This window comes from Canis aureus, chromosome 33 (assembly GCF_053574225.1).
Source record: "Canis aureus isolate CA01 chromosome 33, VMU_Caureus_v.1.0, whole genome shotgun sequence".
NCBI classification, from domain to species: domain Eukaryota; kingdom Metazoa; phylum Chordata; class Mammalia; order Carnivora; family Canidae; genus Canis; species Canis aureus.
The window spans coordinates 6,925,894-6,948,410 of record NC_135643.1 but is presented as its reverse complement, the minus strand read 5'-3'; the positions used below and the strand labels follow the sequence as shown (position 1 = coordinate 6,948,410).

The 22,517-nt window shown below is 42.4% G+C and overlaps 1 protein-coding gene across 1 annotated transcript in view; it reads left to right on the top strand.

Annotated features, from left to right (window-relative positions):
- Positions 1–22,517, top strand: part of SCD5 (stearoyl-CoA desaturase 5) — a 151,734-nt gene that overhangs the window by 79,395 nt on the left and 49,822 nt on the right. Inside the window, exon 2 of the mRNA XM_077882733.1 lies at positions 10,922–11,052. Within this exon, the coding sequence (XP_077738859.1) occupies positions 10,922–11,052 (131 nt within the window). The remainder of the gene's footprint in view (positions 1–10,921; positions 11,053–22,517) is intronic.

Here is a 22,517-nt window from a genome sequence, read left to right as displayed (position 1 = left end):
TTTTGCATTTTTAGTAAAATGTTAAGCAATTGACAACTCTGAATATAACTTTTCTTACGCTTGTGTGGCACTTACCAAATGCCAAACATTTTCAAAAGTGGACTGGAAGCAGAAGAGTACTGGTCTCTGACATTTTCTTAAGAACAGAAGAAAATAACTCTACCCTTCCCTTCCCCCAATCTTTCACTTTGGTCAACTTGTTTTACATATTTTCCTACAGGAGAAAGGTTGTCAACACCATTCCATGATGATTAAGAGCCCTTAACATTCTGTTCAACACATTTTTTTTTTTAAGTTGTCTCCACACCCAGCAGGGAGCCCAACATGGGGCTTGAACTCCTGAACCTGAGATCAAGACCTGAGCTGAGATTAGAAGTTGGATACTTAACAGACTGAGCCACCTAGATGCCCCATCTGTTTAACAAATTCTTATTTGATCAAGGGATATTTTTGCTTTAATGAGACCCTTTCCCACACCGAGGTATGAAGGTGGAACTGTAAGGCGTAAATGATCTTTATTTAGCCTTGGTTCTTTTAGCAGCTCAGTTCTTGTGTTTTTATATTATAGAACTGTTTTTGTGATGCTTTGAAGGCAGTCCTTGTCTCATCTTCTGAATTTTAAAATCTGCCTTAAGTACACTTTATCCACTCTGTTCCTGGGAAAAGAAAACAAGCAGAAAAGAAGGAAGTCAGAATGAATGTAAGGCAGAGGGTGGGGAGATAAGACTTCTATCCTGGGCTTCTGTCACTAAAAAAACCCTTTTGCCTGAATCACTAAGCCAAGAGAGAAGCTAGGTTTCCTTGGTCCTAAATGAGTCTCTGCAGTGATTGCCCTGGCCTTGCAACTCAACATGGGGTCCTCGCGACAGCGGCAGTGGTGCGACCTGGTGGCTTGGTGGACACACAGCATCTCTGGCCCTACCCAGACCTACCCAAGTTGTAGCTGCAGCTTTACTAGATCCTCAGATGATTTGTGGGCACATTTGTTTGAGAAGCACTGTCTTTGTCCATCACTCCCGTAGTAGGCTGTGTCACAGGATCACTTGGAGGCCCTAGAGTTGCCTGGTCAGTGTAAGGCCCTAGAATATATGTAGAGAGTTTAAAGCTGCTTGGGCACCTGGGTGGTTCAGTGGTTGAGTGTCTGCCTTTGGCTCGGGTCGTGATCCCAGGGTCCTGGGATCGAGTCCCGCATCAAGCTTCTCACAGGGAGCCTGCTTCTCTCTCTGACTATGTCTCTGCCTCTCTCTGTGTGTCTCTCATGAATAAATAAATAAAATATAAATAAGTAAATAAGTAAGTAAATAAATAAATAAATAAAGCTGCTCAAGTAATCTGCCGCAGCTATCGCCCAGTACCCTGCCCAGTACCCCGTATAGAGGCCAGCCTCCCAGGGCGGAAGGCAGCGTGAGAGGGGAGGGATGTCTGCAGTGGCACATGGAGAATTTCCAGCACAGCTTCTCCACCTTCACCCTCTAGACTGTCTTCCACAGCGCTTCCACGTCTGCCGTTCTAAATCTGGTCATGGGAAATTCTTTCTGGGTACCTTACCGTGGTCACGATCAAATATACCCTATCTCTCCGCATCATATTTAAATCCCTTCTGATCAGGTCCCTGTCCGATCTTCTCATTTCATTTTACTCCCCCAACCACCTTCCCCCCAGAAGCCAAACCAAATCACTCGCCACTGCTTGAATGCACAAAGCCTTCACAACTGTCGCCCCACATGCTTCTCCCCATGCCATTCCTCCTATCCTTCAGATACTTCATAGTGCAGGTGCCTCTCCTTCACTGTTCCCATCACCCATGTGATGACAGGTTCGGTATGCCTCTAGAGACATGACGGAAGGGACAAGCTTTGTCTTGTCAGGACCTGGGCAAAAGCAGTTCGGACTGGGAATGGAGATGAGGGAAGAGGCACAGAAACCTGGTGGACTTAGGAGAGAGCGGGAAGTGAGCAACTTCCTGCTATTAAGAGACAATCCTGCAGAAAGCTTTGCTGTGAAGGGGAACAGGAAAATGGAATAGGATCTAGGTGGAGACGTGGGGTCGAAAGAAGTTCTTTAATGTTTTTAACAGGAGGGAAATAGTGTGGTTGCAGGTGGGTGGGAATCATATAGTGGGAGGGTATTGAGGACAGAGAGAGGAGAGGAGAGTTGCAGAGCAACGGGAGAGGATAGCAACGGGTAAGATGCACAAGGAGGACCAGCCTTAAAGGGAGTATGGACTGGCCCTCTCTAGTAATGGAGAAATCTAAGGTACACAGGCATGGATGCTGGAGGGTGGGGACAGGTGGTAGAGCCTGAGGAGTTCTGCTATTCTCAATGAAATCGAAAACAAAGTTATCGGATGAGGGGGGATGGAGGTGTAGGGGACGAGGGGGTTGGAGCAGGTGTGAAAGTGATGTCTAGGAGAGAGAGAGCTCATGTGGACCAAGGAGATATAATGATGTTGTTGGGTAATATTACATCCAAATGAAGCTAATTGCCATGAATTTTAAAGTGAGACCTATCAGCATGGATGTATATTTTTCTCTTAGTTGCATAGGTATCAGTAGGGAACACATGGAAAGATGGACATATGACCTCCACCCTCCTGGAGATTCTGTTTTCAAAGGGAGGATGGCATTAGATCGATAAAAATTCCTTATTTATTACAATGTGATCATTGCCATACTGAAAAACAGGGCAAGAGAGCCTCCAACATGGCTGCCTGACTTAGCCTGAGTGTCTGAAATGAGCCTTGTATACATGGAATGAGGTTCTAGAAATAGCATTTGCTTAGAACTTTAGAGCACTCCAACTGGACCTAAGTGAAGGCAGGAAGGACACTCGAGGAAAACGTGCAGTATATGTAAAATGCATGAAATATATTTTTTTTCTCTCTTATTCCATCTTTATCTGTTCAATCTTCCTAGAAGATGCAGGCGGTTGCCTAAAGATTCATGCCATGGGAAGAGAGAACATATCTTCTTGCAGCCCACGTACAGCACAAGGGAAGATGGTTAGTGGAGGGAGGCAGGAATTGTAAAGAGAGGCTGGTGGTTATTGTGAGTATAGTAGAAGTTTGCAGGTTTCAACAGTAAAGAGAAACCCTTTGCTTTTCAGCAGAGGGTGAAAATGTTCCACTTTCGAGGGAATTGTTGAAATAGTACCTGGAAATAAATTGTGTCAGACTCTCGAAACTTATAAACCCAACTTTAAAGGGCATTCGTAATGATATGTGATATGTGCTCACTGCTCCCCAGGCGTGGCTTGCATTTTGCATGCTTACCTCCTTTAATCTTTATAACAGGTTTGTCATAAAGCAGGTACTATTTTCCCCCACTTTATGAGTGAAGAAACCAAGATTTAGAGATTGTCAAGCTAATAAGTGATAGACCAGGGATTCAATCCCAGGTTCATTTCAACCATTATGCTGTGATGACAATCATATATAAATATGTGTATCTGTATCTTTTTTTAAAAAAGATTTTATTTATTTATTCATGAGATACACATAGAGATAAGCAGAGACATAAGCAGAGGGAGAAGCAGGCTCCATGCAGGGAGCCCGATGTGGGACTTGATGAATTTGCCTCTTCTAGGTACCTTGTGTAAGTGGTATCATACTATACTTGTCCTTTCGTGTCTGGTTGATTTCACTTAGCATAATGTTTTCAAAGTTCATCCATGTTCTGTAGCATGGGTCAGAATTCTATTCCGCTTGATGGTCAATGAACATTCCATTGTATGTACACCACATTTCGTATATCCATCCATCTGTTCATAAACATTTAGGGTGTTTTCACCCTTTGACTATGTGAATGATGCTGCAATTAACATGAATGAACAAGTATTTGTTTGAGTCCTTGTTTTCAATTCTTTGGGTGTATATACCCAGAAGTGGAATTGCTGGATCATATGGTAATTCTATGTTTAACTTTTTGAGGAACCACCAAACTTTGCCACGGTGGCTGCATCATTTTTCACTCCCACTGTCAATTCATAAGGGTTCCAATTTCTCCACATCCATGCCAACATTTGTTATTTTCTGTTTTTGTTTTGTTCTAGTAGCACTCTGAGTGGGTGTAAGGTGGTCAGATACAGGTTTTTTATCAGCTCTCCTTCTCCAGCCCAGGTCTTTTCACACGTGGGTCCCTCTGCCTGAATCTTGCCTCCTCCTCATCCTTTAGGGGTTAGCTTAATTCTCACTCCCACTAGTTTAGTTTAGTCCCCCAAACTAAATTATCCCCCTTTTATTTATTTATTTTTTTTTAGCAATCTCTACACCCAGTGTTGGGCTTGGTCTCATGATCCTGAGATCAAGAGTTACACGTTCTTCCAACTGAGCCAGCCAGATGCCCCTAAATTATCCCCCTTTTAATCTCTCTTATATTATTCTGTTTGTCTCCTCTGCAGCACTTGCTGTAATTTATAATTATATATTAAGTAATTTACTTTTCAAACTCCTATCAACTCAGAGACCAAGACCCATGTTCACACAGTCAACTTGCAGACCCAGTGCTAAGCTGAGTGTATGGTCTATAATAAGAGCTCAATAAACTATCTCATGAATCCTTGGGTTGTCTGGTGCTCCCAAGGCAAGCTGTGGCTGAATTGAATGCAGAATGATGGTGATGGCATTCTTGGAAGTGAACTTGCCAGTTGGTGAACTTTGCCAAAGGCAAAACAGAAAACAAGGGTCTTGACTTCCAGCTTATGTTTTGAGCTGACTAAAAGGACATGATACATTTAGGCTCCTCCCATTAGAATTAAGGCAACCCCAAGAGGTCAAGCAGCCTGCAGGGGTATTATTGAGTGCGGGCTCTTCCTGCCTTAGATTGCAACCTGGTTGCATCACTTCACGTCAAATTGCCTTCATATGTAAAATGGAGATCATATTACCCACCCCTAGACTTGAAGTGAGTATTCTAAGAGTTACTATGTATAAATTGTTTATTTTTCTCAAGACTTATTTAGAGAGGGAGGGAGAGAACATGATTGGGGAGGGGGGGACAGAGGGAGAAGGAAGAGAGAATCTCAAGCAGACTCTGCCAAGCGAGAAGCCAGACACAGGACTCAGTCCCATGACCCATGAGATCATGACCTGAGCCAAAATCATGAGTCAGATGTTTAACCAACTGAGCCACTCAGGCTCATCTGTATAAATTGTTTAGAATAGGGCCTGGCACATAGAGAGTTCTGGGTCAATAGTAGCTATCATTATTATTTAGTAGCTTTCACTCTGGTGCTAGAGGGAAATAGACAATACACACAGTTAAGACTTCTGCCAATTGCTTCTGTCGGGTGCTCACAGATGGATCTCGAAGGGAGCTGTCCGTCTCTCCCTCTGATCAGGTCCAGAATTAAGGGAGTTTAAATTTTTGATCCTTAACATCTCTCCAGGACTGTTCTCTGGTTGTGTGGTCCAGAGGGTTTCACTATAATAATTCTCTAAACATTGCTCCAGTTGAGGACTCAGAATAGATGGGAGGCTCTGCCTTCCATCTTGAAAACCAAAGGGACTGTGGATTCTTCCTCTTTTGTTGCTGGCAGTAAGAGCTGGGCTTGTGATCTACACATGGACAAATCAGTGCTTCTTCTTTGGAATCTTGGGCCTTGACAGATTCAGGCATAGGCGAAGGGTCAAATGAGACTCTTTTTGGCAGCCATGGAAGATTTAAGGGGCCACAGTATGACATGAGTGTCCAGTGGTGCCAAGTATCCAGGGGTGATGATGCCTACGGTGGCATCCTAGGCAAGTGGTTGATTTTTGTCTGTTTTGTTCTGTTTTGTTTTGTGACATGTCTATTTTATTTTACATTGAGAAAATATACATAATAACAAAGTCTAATAGGAATAATGACTACTTTATTGAGTCATAACTCATTATAATTCATCTATTTGACGTATATAATTCATTGGTTTTTAGTATATTCGTGGAATTGTACAAACATTACCAAAATCAGTTCTAGAATATTTTTATCACCCTTCACACCAAATCTTTGTACCTGTTAGCAGTCACTTCCCACTCCCCTTCCTACCCTCCCAACCCCTTGCAAGACAAATCTACTTTCTGTACCTAGAGATAGCAAACTCTTCTTAAACCAAGACTCTAACTATACCTTCCTTCCCTTAAGGGTAAAGTTCCTCCTTAGGTCTTGCATTTGTTAACTGTTGCTGAAGAACAAATTAACCCAAAATTTAGCAGCTTAAGGCAACATACATTTATTTTCTCACAGTTTTTGTGAAGTAGGAATGCAGGTACTACTGGACCTGGGTCCTCAGCTCCAGGATCTCTCACAAGGCAGCAGTGTTGGCCTGGGCTGCTGTCTTTTTTTTTATATATAATAAATTTATTTTTTATTGGTGTTCAATTTGCCAACTTACAGAATAACACCCAGTGCTCATCCCATCAAGTGCCCCCCTCAGTGCCCGTCACCCATTCACCCCACCCCCGCCCTCCTCCCCTTCCACCACCCCTAGTTCGTTTCCCAGAGTTAGGAGTCTTTATGTTCTGTCTCCCTTTCTGATATTTCCCACACACTTCTTCTCCCTTCCCTTATATTCCCTTTCACTATTATTTATATTCCCCAAATGAATGAGAACATATAATGTTTGTCCTTCTCCGACTGACTTACTTCACTCAGCATAATACCCTCCAGTTCCATCCACGTTGAAGCAAATGGTGGGTATTTGTCATTTCTAATGGCTGAGTAATATTCCATTGTATACATAAACCACATCTTCTTTATCCACTCATCTTTCGATGGACACCGAGGCCCCTTCCACAGTTTGGCTATTGTGGACATTGCTGCTAGAAACATCGGGGTGCAGGTGTCCTGGCATTTCATTGCATCTGTATCTTTGGGGTAAATCCCCAACAGTGCAATTGCTGGGTCGTAGGGCAGGTCTATTTTTAACTCTTTGAGGAACCTCCACACAGTTTCCCAGAGTGGCTACACTAGTTCACATTCCCACCAACAGTGTAAGAGGGTTCCCTTTTCTCTGCATCCTCTTCAACATTTGTGGTTTCCTGCCTTGTTAATTTTCCCCATTCTCACTGGTGTGAGGTGGTATCTCATTGTGGTTTTGATTTGTATTTCCCTGATGGCAAGTGATGCAGAGCATTTTCTCATGTGCATGTTGGCCATGTCTATGTCTTCCTCTGTGAGATTTCTCTTCATATCTTTTGCCCATTTCATGATTGGATTGTTTGTTTCTTTGGTGTTGAGTTTAAGAAGTTCTTTATAGATCTTGGAAACTAGCCCTTTATCTGATACGTCATTTGCAAATATCTTCTCCCATTCTGTAGGTTGTCTTTTGGTTTTGTTGACTGTATCCTTTGCAGAAGCTTCTTATCTTGATGAAGTCCCAATAGTTCATTTTTGCTTTTGTTTCTTTTGCCTTCGTGGATGTATCTTGCAAGAAGTTACTGTGGCTGAGTTCAAAAAAGGTGTTGCCTGTGTTCTCCTCTAGGATTTTGATGGAATCTTGTCTCACATTTAGATCTTTCATCCATTTTGAGTTTATCTTTGTGTCTGGTGCAAGAGAGTGGTCTAGTTTCATTCTTCTGCATGTGGATGTCCAATTTTCCCAGCACCATTTATTGAAGAGACTGTCTTTCTTCCAGTGGATAGTCTTTCCTCCTATATCGATTATTAGTTGACCATAAAGTTCAGGGTCCACTTCTGGGTTCTCTATTCTGTTCCATTGATCTATGTATCTGTTTTTGTGCCAGTACCACACTGTCTTGATGACCACAGCTTTGTAGTACAACCTGAAATCTGGCATTGTGATGCCCCCAGCTATGGTTTTCTGTTTTAAAATTCCCCTGGCTATTCGGGGTCTTTTCTGATTCCACACAAATCTTAAAATAATTTGTTCTAACTCTCTGAAGAAAGTCCATGGTATTTTGATAGGGATTGCATTAAACGTGTAAATTGCCCTGGGTAACATTGACATTTTCACAATATTAATTCTGCCAATCCATGAGCATGGAATATTTTTCCATCTCTTTGTGTCTTCCTCAATTTCTTTCAGAAGTGTTCCATAGTTTTTAGGGTATAGATCCTTTACCTCTTTGGTTAGGTTTATTCCTAGGTATCTTATGCTTTTGGGTGCAATTGTAAATGGGATTGACTCCTTAATTTCTCTTTCTTCAGTCTCATTGTTAGTGTATAGAAATGCCACTGATTTCTGGGCATTGATTTTGTATCCTGCCACGCTACCAGTGGGCTGCTATCTTATCTGAAAGCTTAACTGGGGAAGGATCTGCTTCCTATCCAAATAGGAAAACTGAGTCCTATTAATAGAACAGCCTCATACTCAGGCCTGGGTTTTTGTAGTTTGTTCTCATTTGGATGATGGCTAGAAGTTTGCTTTCTTCTTTAAAGATTCTACAGAATTTTAGTAGCAGAAATCCAGAGCAAACCAACTTCAGCAAGAAAAAGGAATTTGAAAAAAAAAAAAGAAAAGAAAAGGGAATTTGCTGGCTCACATAACTAGGAGAAGTACCATGTGGCTCACAGGATTAAAGGAGCTGTAGAACTATAGGGGCTACAACCAGTGGCTCAGAGCAGGGAGCTCTCCTTCTAGGTCTTCTTGGCATCACCACCATCTTCATGCCTCTCACTTTCTTGGTCTCATTCTCTACTGCTGTAATCATACCTTGGTATGTGACCTTTAGTCTTTGAGCCAGAATAGAGAGCATTGGGTAGGTGTTTACTCCCAGAGCTAAGAAGATAGAGTACTACACTAGGCCATCTGTGGATTACATGGCCACATTCCTGTTGCCAGAAGAAAGACCATGAAAAACCAACAGCTTCTATTGTCCATGGCAGACCAACTATGTAAGTGACTCCTGAAATACTGGAGATCCCAAATAGGATAAGACAATGCCATCATCTATGATAAGGCCCTGTCTGGGAACTGTGCATTGAACAGATTTTTTTTTTTTGCCAATGTTTTTTATGAGTCTTGGGATTTACTTTATTTTAGCCAAGGTCCAGTGTCTTAATCTGCTGGAAAAATAGGGTCACACTGAATTTTTCCATTACAGATTTCACTTGTTCCATGACTCCTTGACAGTTGGGGAAAAAATTTTTTGGTAGAGACATGAAGGCCAGGGATGACATGGAAAATAGCTGTCCATTTCATTGTCTTATGACCAAAGTTAAATTATAATAACAAAAGATACCAGAGCTTTTTATATACTGTTACTTTCTGTGATTTATGAGCAGATTGTTTTTTAACATCTCAAGTAAGGAATGATTTGTCAAGTTCATGAAAACCACATGTATTCAGAGACTCATTAATTTTAGTACCAGAGGCATGTCTTGCTTTTAGACCCATATAAATATGGATTGAGATCAAGATCTGTCAGACTTGACTTTTGGGAGATGTAATATGGTTCTCCCCTAAATATATATATTGACACTGCAGTTACCCTAGTGATTCTTCTAAAGAAGTGCTATAGTGAGCTCTCTAAAAACTCATTCTGTCCTGGTACAATTCACAATTGTTCAAGGATGTACTCACAGCTGATCACTTGTTCTTTGCCAGTTCTTTCTGTAGGGCCCTGTATGTTCTAAGTGCTAGAAGCAATAGCAAGATAATCTGCCTGAGCCTGCCTACTTAGAGCTTGGTTTTGAGTTCTCCCCCTAAGTAAGGAAGCAGCTCACTTTTAAATTTAGATTAGGACCCAATATTAAGGATGATAGTGGGGTGTAGAGAAGTACAGATAAAACCTACCTGGTATCACCCAAAGGCATAGTGCTTAGGAACTCAATTCTTGGTTCTGACACACTAGAGTTTGGCTCTTAGCAAAGACACCTCCTAGCTTTGTGACACTGGGAAATTAGTTAACTTCTTTAAGCCTTGATTTTCTCATTTATAAAATGGGGCTAATAATAATAATCTAAACCCATATGATTGTTTGAAGTGTTTTTAATAAGGTAATCCAAGCAAGGCATTTAACATTGTGTGAGCATATTGCTGTGAAAACACTAGAGTAGTTGTAATAATCTCAGGAATCGTAATTTTTTTGGGTGGTCCCTGTGTGTCTCCTTTACACCATGTTTTATAACCTCTCCCAAGTCTTCATACAAAGAGCAATCCACTGGCACCACGTGGGGGGCAGCATGGGGTCTTTGGCAGAGACCACGCTGACTTGGGTTTATATACAGGATTTAACTCTCAGAGTTCCAATTTCTCAACTGCAAAGTGAGCTAATACTACCTGCTCTGAGGCTTAAAAATAATATATTTAAGTGTTGGCAGATAATAAGCTCCACTTAGAGTGGGTTTAAAAATTTCACCACTTGGCCATCTCTGCCATCCCAGGTCATAGTGATGGTGTAAGTGGGGATCTTGAGGAGGCAAATCTCAGTTGTCTCTGCCATTAGTTTTATTTTCATTCTTACTGGTACTGAGCCACACTTCACTGCTTTTAGGTCTGGCCTGATTTTGTTCAAACCAAGGCCTATGGAGCCATGATAAGGGCACTGCCTTTTAGAAATATGGCCTTCGTATAACACTCTTCCTGGCGTGGGTGCCAGCAACAGGCAACACAGAGATCAATCTCAGCTCCACAGAGTGGGCATGTAAGACTGAGTGACAAATACACACTAATGTGATTATGACTTTGCATCAAAACTGTCATGGAGCATTAGCAAATAAAAGATTTGTTCGATAGAGAAAAAATGACATTCAAAGGTCAAAGTTCCTTGAGGAAAGTTCTCTCCACATCTGCCTGGTATGGGAAAGCTGCAAATCAACAAAAAGGCTGCATTTCCCCCAAGTTATCAATTCTTCCTTCACATTGCAGATTCTTCTCCTCCCACCGTTTTCCATGGGTCCCTATGCAGAAAAGAAAAAAAGCATGGGGGATGTGTCGAAGCTTGGAGACATTTGTTGACATTCTCCCTACTTGTGTCTTGCAGCCTACTTCTGCTTCCTCCTGACTGCTCTGGGTGTCACAGCTGGTGCCCATCGCCTGTGGAGCCACAGATCCTACAAGGCCAAGCTGCCTCTGAGGATATTCCTGGCTGCTGCCAACTCCATGGCTTTCCAGGTGGAGATGGAGGGTCCTGTCTGCCTTAGGGCCCCAGCACAGAGGGCACCACAGGAGAAGGCATAGACCTGCCCCCTGTGGGGCAGTCATTCCTCTAGCCCCATGCCTGCCTCACTGCTCAGGTTCCCAAGCATCTGTGGTCTGTCCTAAGTGTTTGTCTCCTTATAGCTTTAGATATGGTAAAATGTCCCATCGGGGCTTTGCATCCTTAGGAATACTAAACCACTTAGGATGAAGGAGATACCTCCACCCAAAGCCCATGCCCTGAAACCCTCCACATTTGTCCGGCTCTAACCGGGTCCAAGTTCTGTGCTGAGCATGCTCTCTGCACATTGCATTTGACCCTCACGTAACCCCATGAACTTGGTGTTATATATGTCCTCGTTTTACAGGTGGGGGACCAAAGTTTAATGACATTAAAGAACTTGACAGATTATATGGCTAAAAGTGATACATCCAGGATAGGCAAGTGTAGGTATGACTCTAAAGCCACTGCTCCTAGAAAACATCCCTGAGGTCACCCTATAAGTTTGTGGTAGAGAGAGGTCTATTGAATATGGTCCTGGATCATTAGCTCTACTTGATGTTATATTATTATGTAAGCATTTGGTTTGTTCACCTTTATATCCTCATTCCTAAAACTCCATTAGCACACAATAGTGTTGGCTCGAGTATAATGCATATATGAATGAAATTTTAAATACAAAATATTTTAAACTCAAAAAAAATATGATGCTGGAAGACAGGATTTGAGTCTCACTCTGATGATTGCTGGCTGCTGTGAATTACTTCCTCATTTCCAGTTTCTTCATCTGTAAAAATCAGAATATGACTTCTCTCCCAGAGTCGTTATAAAATCATTGAAAATTGCAGGGAACTCTAAAAGCGTAACAGAGGATCATTGCTGCGCTAGGATTGGGCCAAATCCATTAGGACTATTCCAATAGTAGATCACTCCCCGCCACCTTTGGGACTTTCTGAGCTGCTGGAGTTTGAGTTAATTATGGATTTCTGTTTTCCTAGTTCCTCATCTGATCCAGGTAAGGTGGGTGGGAACAACTTACTTTCAAAGTTTCTGCTGAGACATGAATGCAGATAATTCTGGGCCCCATGCATTTTCACCCATTGGGAAGAGATGGCAATTCTCAAAACTGCTTCAGGGTCCAGGGAAGCAGGCAACCCCAGAGCCTGTCTGTGACCTTCAGATGTGCAAGTCACGTGGCCACCTCTGCAGGGGGCCTCCCACCCCTACAAGATGGCCTGACCCTGAGTGTTTCCTCAAGTTTTTCTTATGTCTAAGGATTATTTCCCTGTTTTCCTCCCGCAGTTTGAGCCTTTATGAGGCACATGGGCTGTAACACAATAGATTGCTCAGGGAACACAGTTCATATAATGGGTATCTACTGGTTATAATTCAAGCACAGTTGGGAATTAGTACCAAGGTTCTAGGGAAAAAGCTATTGTGCACGAAAGAGTAGCTGGCAGCTTCTTGGTTGTATGTTCTTTTCTTCACCGTTGGTAGTACAAGTGAGAGCATGGTTTATTTTGACTTCAACCATCTTAGTTCAATTCTGTGCTTTGTTTATCACAACAATGAGTTATGATAATGATAATTTAGAAACTCTTTTGACTTGGGTCTAGAATGCTATTTAGGACTTAACTTGGTAATTTTCATGTGTTTTGTTTGAGCAATTTTTTATTTCTAGCCTTCAAGTACTCACTTTTGATGTGGTTTTAAAGCACCTCTATTATTAAATTTTTTCCCCACATAAGTAACTTGCAATTGAGAACATAAAATTCTTCTCTTTTCCCCATGAAACTATTTATTTACAACTCAATTTCTGATAAGCTAAGTTTCCTTAACATAGTATCATAGCAGAACATCATAGCACATCTGTTCATAGCAGAACATCACACTGTGATTTTAACTTTACTCTGGGGAGATAGTACATCACAGAGGGAAGTACCCAGGTCCTGGAATAAATTCTTGGCTTTGCCATTTGCCAGATGTGGGTCTTTGTGCAAGCCTCTCTTCCCTTATATGCAAAGGCGGGGGGGTGGGGGAAAGTAATATTTACCTCACAGGATTGCTAGAAGGATGATATCATGAATAAAAAGTGCCCAACTTATAGCTATACTCGGTAAATACTGGTCCCCTTCTTCTTTATGAGAATCAGCATACTGTCTCATTCATTTTTGTGTTTTGGTCCCTATCATGTAGAAGGCTTACTCAATGACAGCTTGTTAAAAAAAATGAGAAATGAATGAATTATTTTAAAAAGTATTTTTAGAAATCAACAAATTTGAATGATGCATACTTTGTCCAGGCCCACATGTATGCTGGAATTTTTTTCATTCATTTAACAAATGTTTACAGAGCACCTACTCTATGCCAAGCACTGAGTTAGGCACAGTGGACATAATGATTAGCAAACATAGTCACGATCCTTGCCTTCATACAGCCTTCCATCTAGTGGAATATTAAAATTCTTACAGTTTTCCATTAGAAATGTCAGTACTTCATGGGTCTGAGGTTTATAACAGTGTCACTTAGAACTAGGTGAGAGGTTCGAGACCCCAGGTGGCTCAGTTGGTTAGGCATCTGCTTTGGCTCAGATCATGATCCCAGGGTCCTGGGGTAGTGTCCCATATCAGACTTTCTGCTGGGCGGGGAGCCTGCTTCTCCTTCTCTCTCTGCCCCTGCTTGTGTTCTCTCTCTGTGTCAAATAAATAAATAAAATCTTAAAAAGAAGAAGAAGAAGAAGAAGAAGAAGAAGAAGGAGGAGGAGGAGGAGGAGGAGGAGGAGGAGGAGGAGGAGGAGAGAAGGAGAAGGAGAAGAAGAAGGAGAAGAAAAAGTAAAAGGAGAACTAGATGGGAAGTATGTAAGATTAGCATTGGGCCAGCTTCCATACAGTGCATATCTGTGTCAGTGGGACAGAATACAGTCGATCCCGACCACTTAACCCTGGGGAGAGAACAACCTGGGAAAGTAAAAATGTGCTGTCCATCTAGGGTGCTGACCTGCAACCTTGATTTAATGCAGAGTCATTGATTTAGTTTCCCTTTGGTGTCCTCGTGGGTTTTTAAAGATAATTTCAAGGATTCTCCTGTGCTTTCTTCGATCAGAGTGGTCATGCCTCTGGCCAAAATGGACAGTCAATGCCATGGTTCTGTATTTGAAGATGAGCAGGGCTTTTGCTAGAAGCTGAATGAGATCTTCAAGAACAATTTACTTAACACAGGAACTTAAACATTTGAAATTCTCTCTTCTGTTTCTTCTGCAAAGGATGTATGTACATGGGGCAGGGGTAATAGTGGGAAAGGTGGAAGTTTAGTCTGAAAAGATGACGATGGGCCAGGAATGCAAGACAAGGGGCTCTGGTAATCCTCTGTCCCTTATATTCAGCAGAGACTCCCTGAGTTCCTCTCTGGCCCATTCTCCTTCCTGATCAGTAGGATACAATTCAGCCTAAATATGATTTGCAAATTCCTTATCATTTTCTGCTAGTCAAATATAGACCCAAGTGAGATATTCCTGCCATCCAGTAGTCTCCAAGAGTTCAGTTTTTGCAAGCCCAGACTTTGGGTTTGTGTTTTCATACTCATGCACACACCCCTTCTGGCTACAGGTAGGTCTCTCATGAACTCAGTCCAAAAGCACCTGATAGATGCTGCAATTTCCTCTCTGCCTGCCCAGATTTCTCATCAGATCCTAGTACAGAGGCTTTGTATTTTGAACTGGAAGAGAGGTTAAGGGATTTGGTCTAAATCCTCTTATTTTGCAATAAAGGGCAAGAAGAAGGGTAAAGAGAGGCCCAGAGAATGTCAGTGACTTGTGAAAGGTCACACAGCTGGTGGGTGGATAGACCAGACCGCATCCTGTCTCCTGACCCTCAGGCCAGGGAGCCTTAGGCTCACCCATGGATGTTCTTGGGTGATGGCCAACAATGTGATCAGTGAATAGCTCATAGTTGGCTCTTGTTTTTGTTTTTGTTTTGTTTTGTTTTAATCCACTGTGACATCCTGTCTTTTATTTTTTATTTTTAAGATTGTATTTATTTATTCATTAGAGACACAGAGAGAGAGAGAAAGGGAGAGAGGCAGAGACACAAGCTATGGGAAAAGCAGGCTCCATGCAGGGAGCCCAACGTGAGACTCGATCCCGGGTCTCCACGATCACGCTCTGAGCTGAAGGCAGGCACTAAACCACTGAGCCACCCAGGGATCCCCGACATCCTGTCTTTTAATTGGTGTGTTTAAACTATTTACACTTAAAATGATTACTGATGTAGTTGGATTAATATCCACCGTGTTTCTGTTTGCTATTCATTGGCTTTGTTCTTTGTACCTTTTTTGTCTTCCCTGGTTTTAACTGCTCATTTACATGATTCTATTTTCTCTCCCCTTTTAGCATATCAACTATACTTCTTTACAAGTGTGTAGTGCTTGCTCTAGAGTTTGTAATATACATTTAGAACTAATCCAAATCCACTTTCAAATAACATTATAGCACTTCCCAGTACTACAGCAACCTTGTAACAGAGCATTCCCAATTCCTCCTCCCTGCCATTAAGGGACATCCCTGTCATTAAGCTGTGATCAAATACATTGTTGCTATTATTATTTCAAACAAACTACCACCTGTTAGATGGATTAAGAATAAGAAAAATTGAAGGGGGCACCTGGGTGACTCAGTCTGTTAAGTGTCTGACTCTTGGTTTTGGCTCAGGTTATGATCTCAGGGATGAGAGATTGAGGACTGGGTCAGGCTCCCTGCTCCATGCAGAGTCTGCTTGAGATTCTCTGCCTCTGCCTCTCTTCTCCTTCTCCCCCCACAGTTCATGCATGCGCATGCTAGCATTCTCTCTCAAATAAATAAAGTCTTTAAAAAAAAAAGAATAAAAATTGAAGGTTTTATTTTACTTTCATTTATTCATTCTCTAAAGCTCTTCTTTCTTTATGTAGACCTGGGTTTCTAACAATTCCCATTTTCCTTCTCTCTAAAAAACTATCATTTCTTGCAAGGCAAGTCTATTGGTAACAAATTTCCTTTAGTTTTTGTTTTTCTGAGAGTCTTTATTTCTCTTTCACTTTTGGTAAATAACTTTGTTGGGTGTGGAATTCTAGGTTTTGAGAGTTTTCTTTCAGCACATTAAATAATTTACTTCATTTTCTTCTTACTTGCATGTTGCTCCTTTATAAGGATTTCTTACCTTGCCCCTCTGGGTTCTTTCATTATTTTCTCTTTGCCTTTGGGTCTCTGCAGTTTGAATATGATATGTGTAAGTAGAGATTTTTGTGTGTGTGATTTACCCTGCTTGATGCTCTCTGGGCTTCCCAGATCTGTGGTTTGGTGTCTGTAATTAATTTTGGAAAAATTCCAGCCATTATTACTTCAAATATTTCTACTGCTATTTGTTTTTTCTTTTCTCTCTATTTCTTTTTCTGCTATTCCAGTTAAACATTTGTTACACCTGTTGTAATAGTCCTATGGTTCCTCAAGACACTGTTCTATCTCTGGTCCTGGGCCCCTGCTGTTTTTAACTCTCCATGTCTTCTTTTTGCATTTCAGTTTGGGAAGTTGCTATTTATATATCTTCAAGATCACTGTTTCTTTCCTTAGCCATGTCCAGTCCTACTGGTGAACCCAACAAAGGCATTCTTCATTTGTTACAGCTTTTCTGATTTCTAGCATTTTTCTTTCATCTTTTCTTTGAGTTGCCATTTCCACTTATATTATCCATCTGTTCTTGCATGTTGTCCATTTTTTCTTTTAAAGCTCATAGCATACCCATAGCAGTTGTTTTACATTTTCAGTCTGATAATTCCAACATCACTGCCATATCCGCATCTAGTTCTGATGCTTGCTTTTTCTTCTTAGATGGCATTTTCTGCCTTTTTAGCATACTTTGTAATCTTTTGTCGAAAGCTGGACACGATGTCCTGGGTAAAAGGAACTGAGGAAAGAGGGCTTTAGTATGAGGTTTTGTGTTTATCTGGTTAGGAATTAGGCTGTGTGCTTACCGTCTGCTGTAGCTATGGTGTCAAGGGCTTAACTTTCCTCTAGTGTCCTTGTTTTTTCTCTCTCCCCTTATCTTTGAGTCTTCCTAGAGATTTTTTTTTCTTAAATGACATTGAAGGCTTTTAGTTCTTTCCTTTGAAATTCTGTCATTATACAGGAGCACTATTGATATGGAGATGTGAGGGGCTTTCTATAGCCTTGTAATTAGGTCTCAGTTTGTGAGCCTGAGGTATTTCCCTTCCCTGGGGCACTTAGGCTTTGCTAAAACCTTGGTTGATTAGGAGCTGATAAAGTAGTTTCTCTTGAAGACTGATCTTGGAAAGAGAACAGAGAGCTCTGTGTATTTCAGAATCATTACTTTTCTCTTCCACCTACTGGGAGAACAGAGGTTTTTTTCTCAGCTGTTCATACTGGGAACCTGGTAGGTGAAAGTTGAGGCCCTGTGGTCCTGGACCCCTGTCGTCTTTAACCTTCAGGCGTGCCCACATTCAGCAATTCATCGATTACAGTTTAAAGTGTACCTACGCATCCGGGCTCTAGCTGTGGGCTTCTGCTCTGGGCTTCTGCTTTTGGTAGGCCGTACTCCTCTATAACTGCCCATTTTTCTCTCTAGTTCTGGTGCAGCAGTTTGCCCTGTGACCTCAGTTCTCTGATGGATCTAAGAGTCCCTTGTTTTCAGTTCGTTTAGCCTTTTGTTGTTGTTGTAAGGAGAGTGATTGATTAGTTTCAAGCTCTTTATATGTCAGACCAGAAAGTGGAAGCTACACTGTGATTTGCAAATGGAGCAAACTTTACATATAAATATGTCAAGTAAATCACATGGTCATGGGCCATAAACGTTGGCAGCTATATAATTACTACAACAAAACAAAACAATCATCTAGTGATAACTACATACCAAGCACTTCACTAAGTACTTTACATAGTCCTCTGACACTACCCCTGAAAGGTAGATACTGTTATATTCCTCCTCTGACAGGTGAGAGAATGGAAAGAAAAGAGGCTGTGTAACCTGTCCAAGGACATACAGGCTGAAGTCACCAATGGGGAATTTAAGTGCAGGCAGCTGACTCAAGAGGTCACCCTCTTACTGCAATGCTTCGGAGCCTCTAGCAGGATCAAAGTGTCTATTTATCCTTCCATTCAGCAGGCATTGAAGAACATGACACACCAGTCCCTGTCCTCATAGAATATATATTTCAGTAGGAGGGAGAGCAAATCAACAAGTAAGCAAATGAATGGACAAAGTTACTCAGAGAGAGAAAAGCATGTGAAGCATTTAAACACAGCCATGTGCCAGGGTGCCAGGGAAGTGGCTGCTTCCAAGAGGATGCTGGAGAAGCCCTCCCCCAGGAGCTGACCCTAGAGCTGAGCCCTGGGGGAGAGACCAGAGAGAGGAAGAGCAATCCAGATGGAAGGAGGAGCTGAAGATAGGAACAGATATGGTGTGTTCAAGGAAGAGAAAGGTGGCCAGTGCGGCTGGTCCATGTGGGTGAGGGGGGTGGCTGTAGAAGAGATTACAGAGAGGGGGACAGGCGCCACCTCAGTGCAGGGCTCTGTTAGACATAGCACCGAGTCTGGGTATTGCCTACATGCCATGGCAAGGCAGAATGGTAGTTGGGGCAGCAGTACGGCCTCATACATCTCAGGGACACAATGAAGCCTCAGACCACAGTCATGAGACGCTGGAGGTATTGTGCCAGATTCGGGATCACAGACCAGCCCCCGCCCGAGGCTGGCTCTGTGTGCATGTGCACGTCAAGGAGAGAGACTTGCCTGTGAGGGGGGGCCCTCGCCTACACCTCGGGCACTAGCGGCGCGGTGGCAGTCAGGTAGGAGAAACATCAGAATGCTTACTTCAGGCTCCAGAATCCTTGACCTTGGGGGGCTCTCTGTGCAGGCTCCAGCTAAGATGCTAAGATGCCTCGCCTCCTTCCTTGTTGTGGATCTAGGTCAGTGAGAGCTGGGGAGACGAGGAAAACCACCCATGAAAACACACCTCGAGGGAATGAAAATGTACTCGTCGGAGCAAGGGGTGTCCCCCTGTGGATGGGCGCGCAATCCGGAGGGCCGCCTGCCTCTCGGGTTACCCAACCCCAGACAGAGCAGAGACTCTTCATGCAGATTTCACCCTCTGTACAATGGGCTTTTCCTAAGCATTGCGAGGTGATCAAGCCTTTGTAAACAAAAACATAAATACTTTAAAAGCACACAGAGAGTGTTTATTCAAAGAAATACTTGGTAGAGTAGAGGGTACTTTTGTGAACATATAGCTATCAGGTTTTTTTCTTAATCTGAGTTTATTCTTCGCTTAACTCTTAAAATACTACTATAGTTGAATATTAAAACAGAAACAATAGCCAGTAGTGAGCTATGATTAAGTCCGTCAGTACTTCACTACTGCATATAAAATGCCAGCAGTGTTATTCACTGGCCCCATTAAGAGGTCTGACACCAAACATCACCCCTAGGATGATGTTCATCATCCTCATATGCTTCCCCATTATCATGGTGCCATCTTTGCTGATTGGGATCAAAGTCCACCAGTTCCAGCTGGTCCATTTCATTAGTCTCTTCTACTTCCTTCCTCACAGGTAGGAGTTTTTCCAGCAAAGAAAGTTTATCAGGAGAGAAAAAGCCATTCTCAGGGAAGTTTACCTTAAATTCAATGATTAGGCAACCCTTCTCATATGGTCTGTGATCAATTGGCATGCCTTTCTTTAGCACACACTTGATATCCTCATGCTTGACAGTCTGACCTGGATGAGAGGTGATGATGATGGTTTGGTTGTCAAGAGTGTCAAGAGTTCGGTTGTCAAGAGTCAATATTGGCTTTTGAAAGCCTCACAGGGCTTCAACCAGCTGGATGTCCATATACATGAAAAAGTGTTCTCCTCATCGAGTAAAAACAGCATGGTCCCTTTTTTTTTCTTTTAAGCTTTGCAAAGTAAGTTTTATTGTTTCAGTTTTGCAAAGGAAAATATTGAGGCTCAGAGAATTTATATAACATGAGCAAAGACAAATTGGCCATGAATGGGTTGTCTGGATTGCAGCTCAGATAGATTTGATTCAAAATACAGTAGATAGTTTTTCCACTTAGCATGCTGTCACCCATAGTAATGTAGTTAGTGTTGCAGATACAGGGAGCACACTGGAGAGGAGTCCAGCTTTAACATCCTGTGATCTGGGATCCCTGGGTGGCGCAGCGGTTTAGCGCCTGCCTTTGGCCCAGGGCGCGATCCTGGAGACCCGGCATCGAATCCCACATCAGGCTCCCGGTGCATGGAGCCTGCTTCTCCTTCTGCCTGTGTCTCTGCCCCCCTCTCTCTCTCTGTGTGACTATCATAAACAAAAAAAAAAAAAACAAAAAACAAAAAAAAAAAATCCTGTGATCTTTCTGATGTCCTAACGTAGTGAAAGTGAACTATTAATTTTTTTAACTTTTTTTTTTAAATAGCTTTTTTTTGTATATTTTTTTTATTGGAGTTCGATTTGCCAACATACAGTATAACACCCAGTGCTCATCTCGTCAGGTGCCTCCTTCAATGCCCGTCACCCAGTCACCCCAACCCCTTGCCCACCTCCCCTTCTACTACCCCTTGTTCGTTTCCCAGAGTTAGGAGTCTCTCATGTTTTGTCTCTCTCTCTCTCTGGTTTTTCCCACTCATTTTCTCTCCTTTTCCCTATAATTCCTTTCACTATTTTTTATATTCCCTGTATGAATGAAACCATATAATGTTTGTCCTTCTCCGATTGACTTACTTCACTCAACACAATACCCTCCAGTTCCACCCACGTCGAAGCATGTGGGTATTCGTCCTTTCTAATGGCTGAGTAATATCCCATGTATGTACAGACCACATCTTCTACATCCATTCATCTTTGGAAAGACATCAAGTCTCCTTCCACAGTTTGGCTGTTGTGGACATTGCTGCTATAAACATCGGGGTGCAGGTGTCTCGGCTTTTCACTGCATCTGTATCTTTGGGGTAAATCCCCAGTAGTGCAATTGCTGGGTCGTAGGGCAGGTCTATTTTTAACTCTTTGAGGAACCTTCACACAATTTTCCAGAGTGGCTGCACCAGTTCACATTCCCACAGCATGGTCCTTCTGATCTAGAACAATAATAATATCTCCTGGTCCCAGTTCTGGTTCTTGGTCTCCTTCACCATGGAATGTTATCTTCTGGCTATCTTTCGTGCCTTTGTCATTATGCACTTCTAGAATCTTCTTCTCTTGAGCTATCTTCCTTCTGTTGCAGCTTTTACATCTATCTTTAGGACTGATCTGTTCCCTCTGGCCCTGACACTCCATGCACACAGGTTGAATTGCTGATCCATTCCAGGTTCTATCTGATGAATTCTTTTTTTTTTTTTAATCTGATGAATTCTTATTTGCATTCCAGTACCTCGACAATTGGGACAACATTCAACTACCCTTTTCTTACTACCTCGGCCTTCACATTTATCGTAAATACATTCTTTTGCAAGCTGGTTTTCTTTTTGCACCATTCTATAGATCTTCTAAGGTTACCGAGAGCTGATGCACAACATTTTTACCTCCCCTTTCTTTCTGCAACCTTCCTCCTCATCCAAAGAACATATCAAAGATGTCTGTGGGGGAGCCAAAACCACCACCAGCTCCACTTTCTTTAATTGCCTGTTCTCCTCTTTTGTCATATAATTCCCTTTTCTTTGTATCAGAGAGCACTTCGTAAGCTTAGAAATCTGTTGAAACTTCTCTCCCTCATTTGGATTCTTATCAGGGTGGTACTTCTTTTTTTTTTTTAAGATTTTATTTATTTATTCATGATAAACATAGAGAGAGAGAGAGAGAGAGAGAGAGGCAGAGACACAGGCAGAGGGAGAAGCAGGCTCCACACAGGGAGCCGGACGTGGGACTCGATCCCGGGTCTCCAGGATCAGGCCCTGGGCCAAAGTCAGGGGCTAAATCCTCCAGGGTGGTACTTCAATGAAGGCCAGTTTCCTGTAAGCCTTTTTCAATTCTTCCTGGGTGGCATTGGATTTGACCCTCAAAAACATCACAGTAAGTGGTTTCCTTCACCATTTTCTACAGCCAGTGAGAGGGCCGAGGCTGGTGTAGGGGAGCAGGAAGGAGCATGGAGCATGTTGCTGGGCTCAGCTTGGGCAGCCACCACTCCTATGCATCTCACTGAGTGTTCTGGAAACTTTCTGCTATCCGATTTTATATGTTCATTTGGCTTCACATCTCTATTGGCAGAACTTTTTCTTTTTTTTAAGATTTTATTTATTCATCTGAGAGCGAGCGAGCAGGCAAGCATGAATTGGGTGACAGGCAGAGGGAGAGGGAGAAGCAGACTGCTTGGTAAGCAGGGAGCCCAACGTGAGGCTCCATCCCGAAACCCTGGGATCATGACCTGAGCTGAAGGCAGATGCTTAACCGACTGAGCCACCCAGGTGC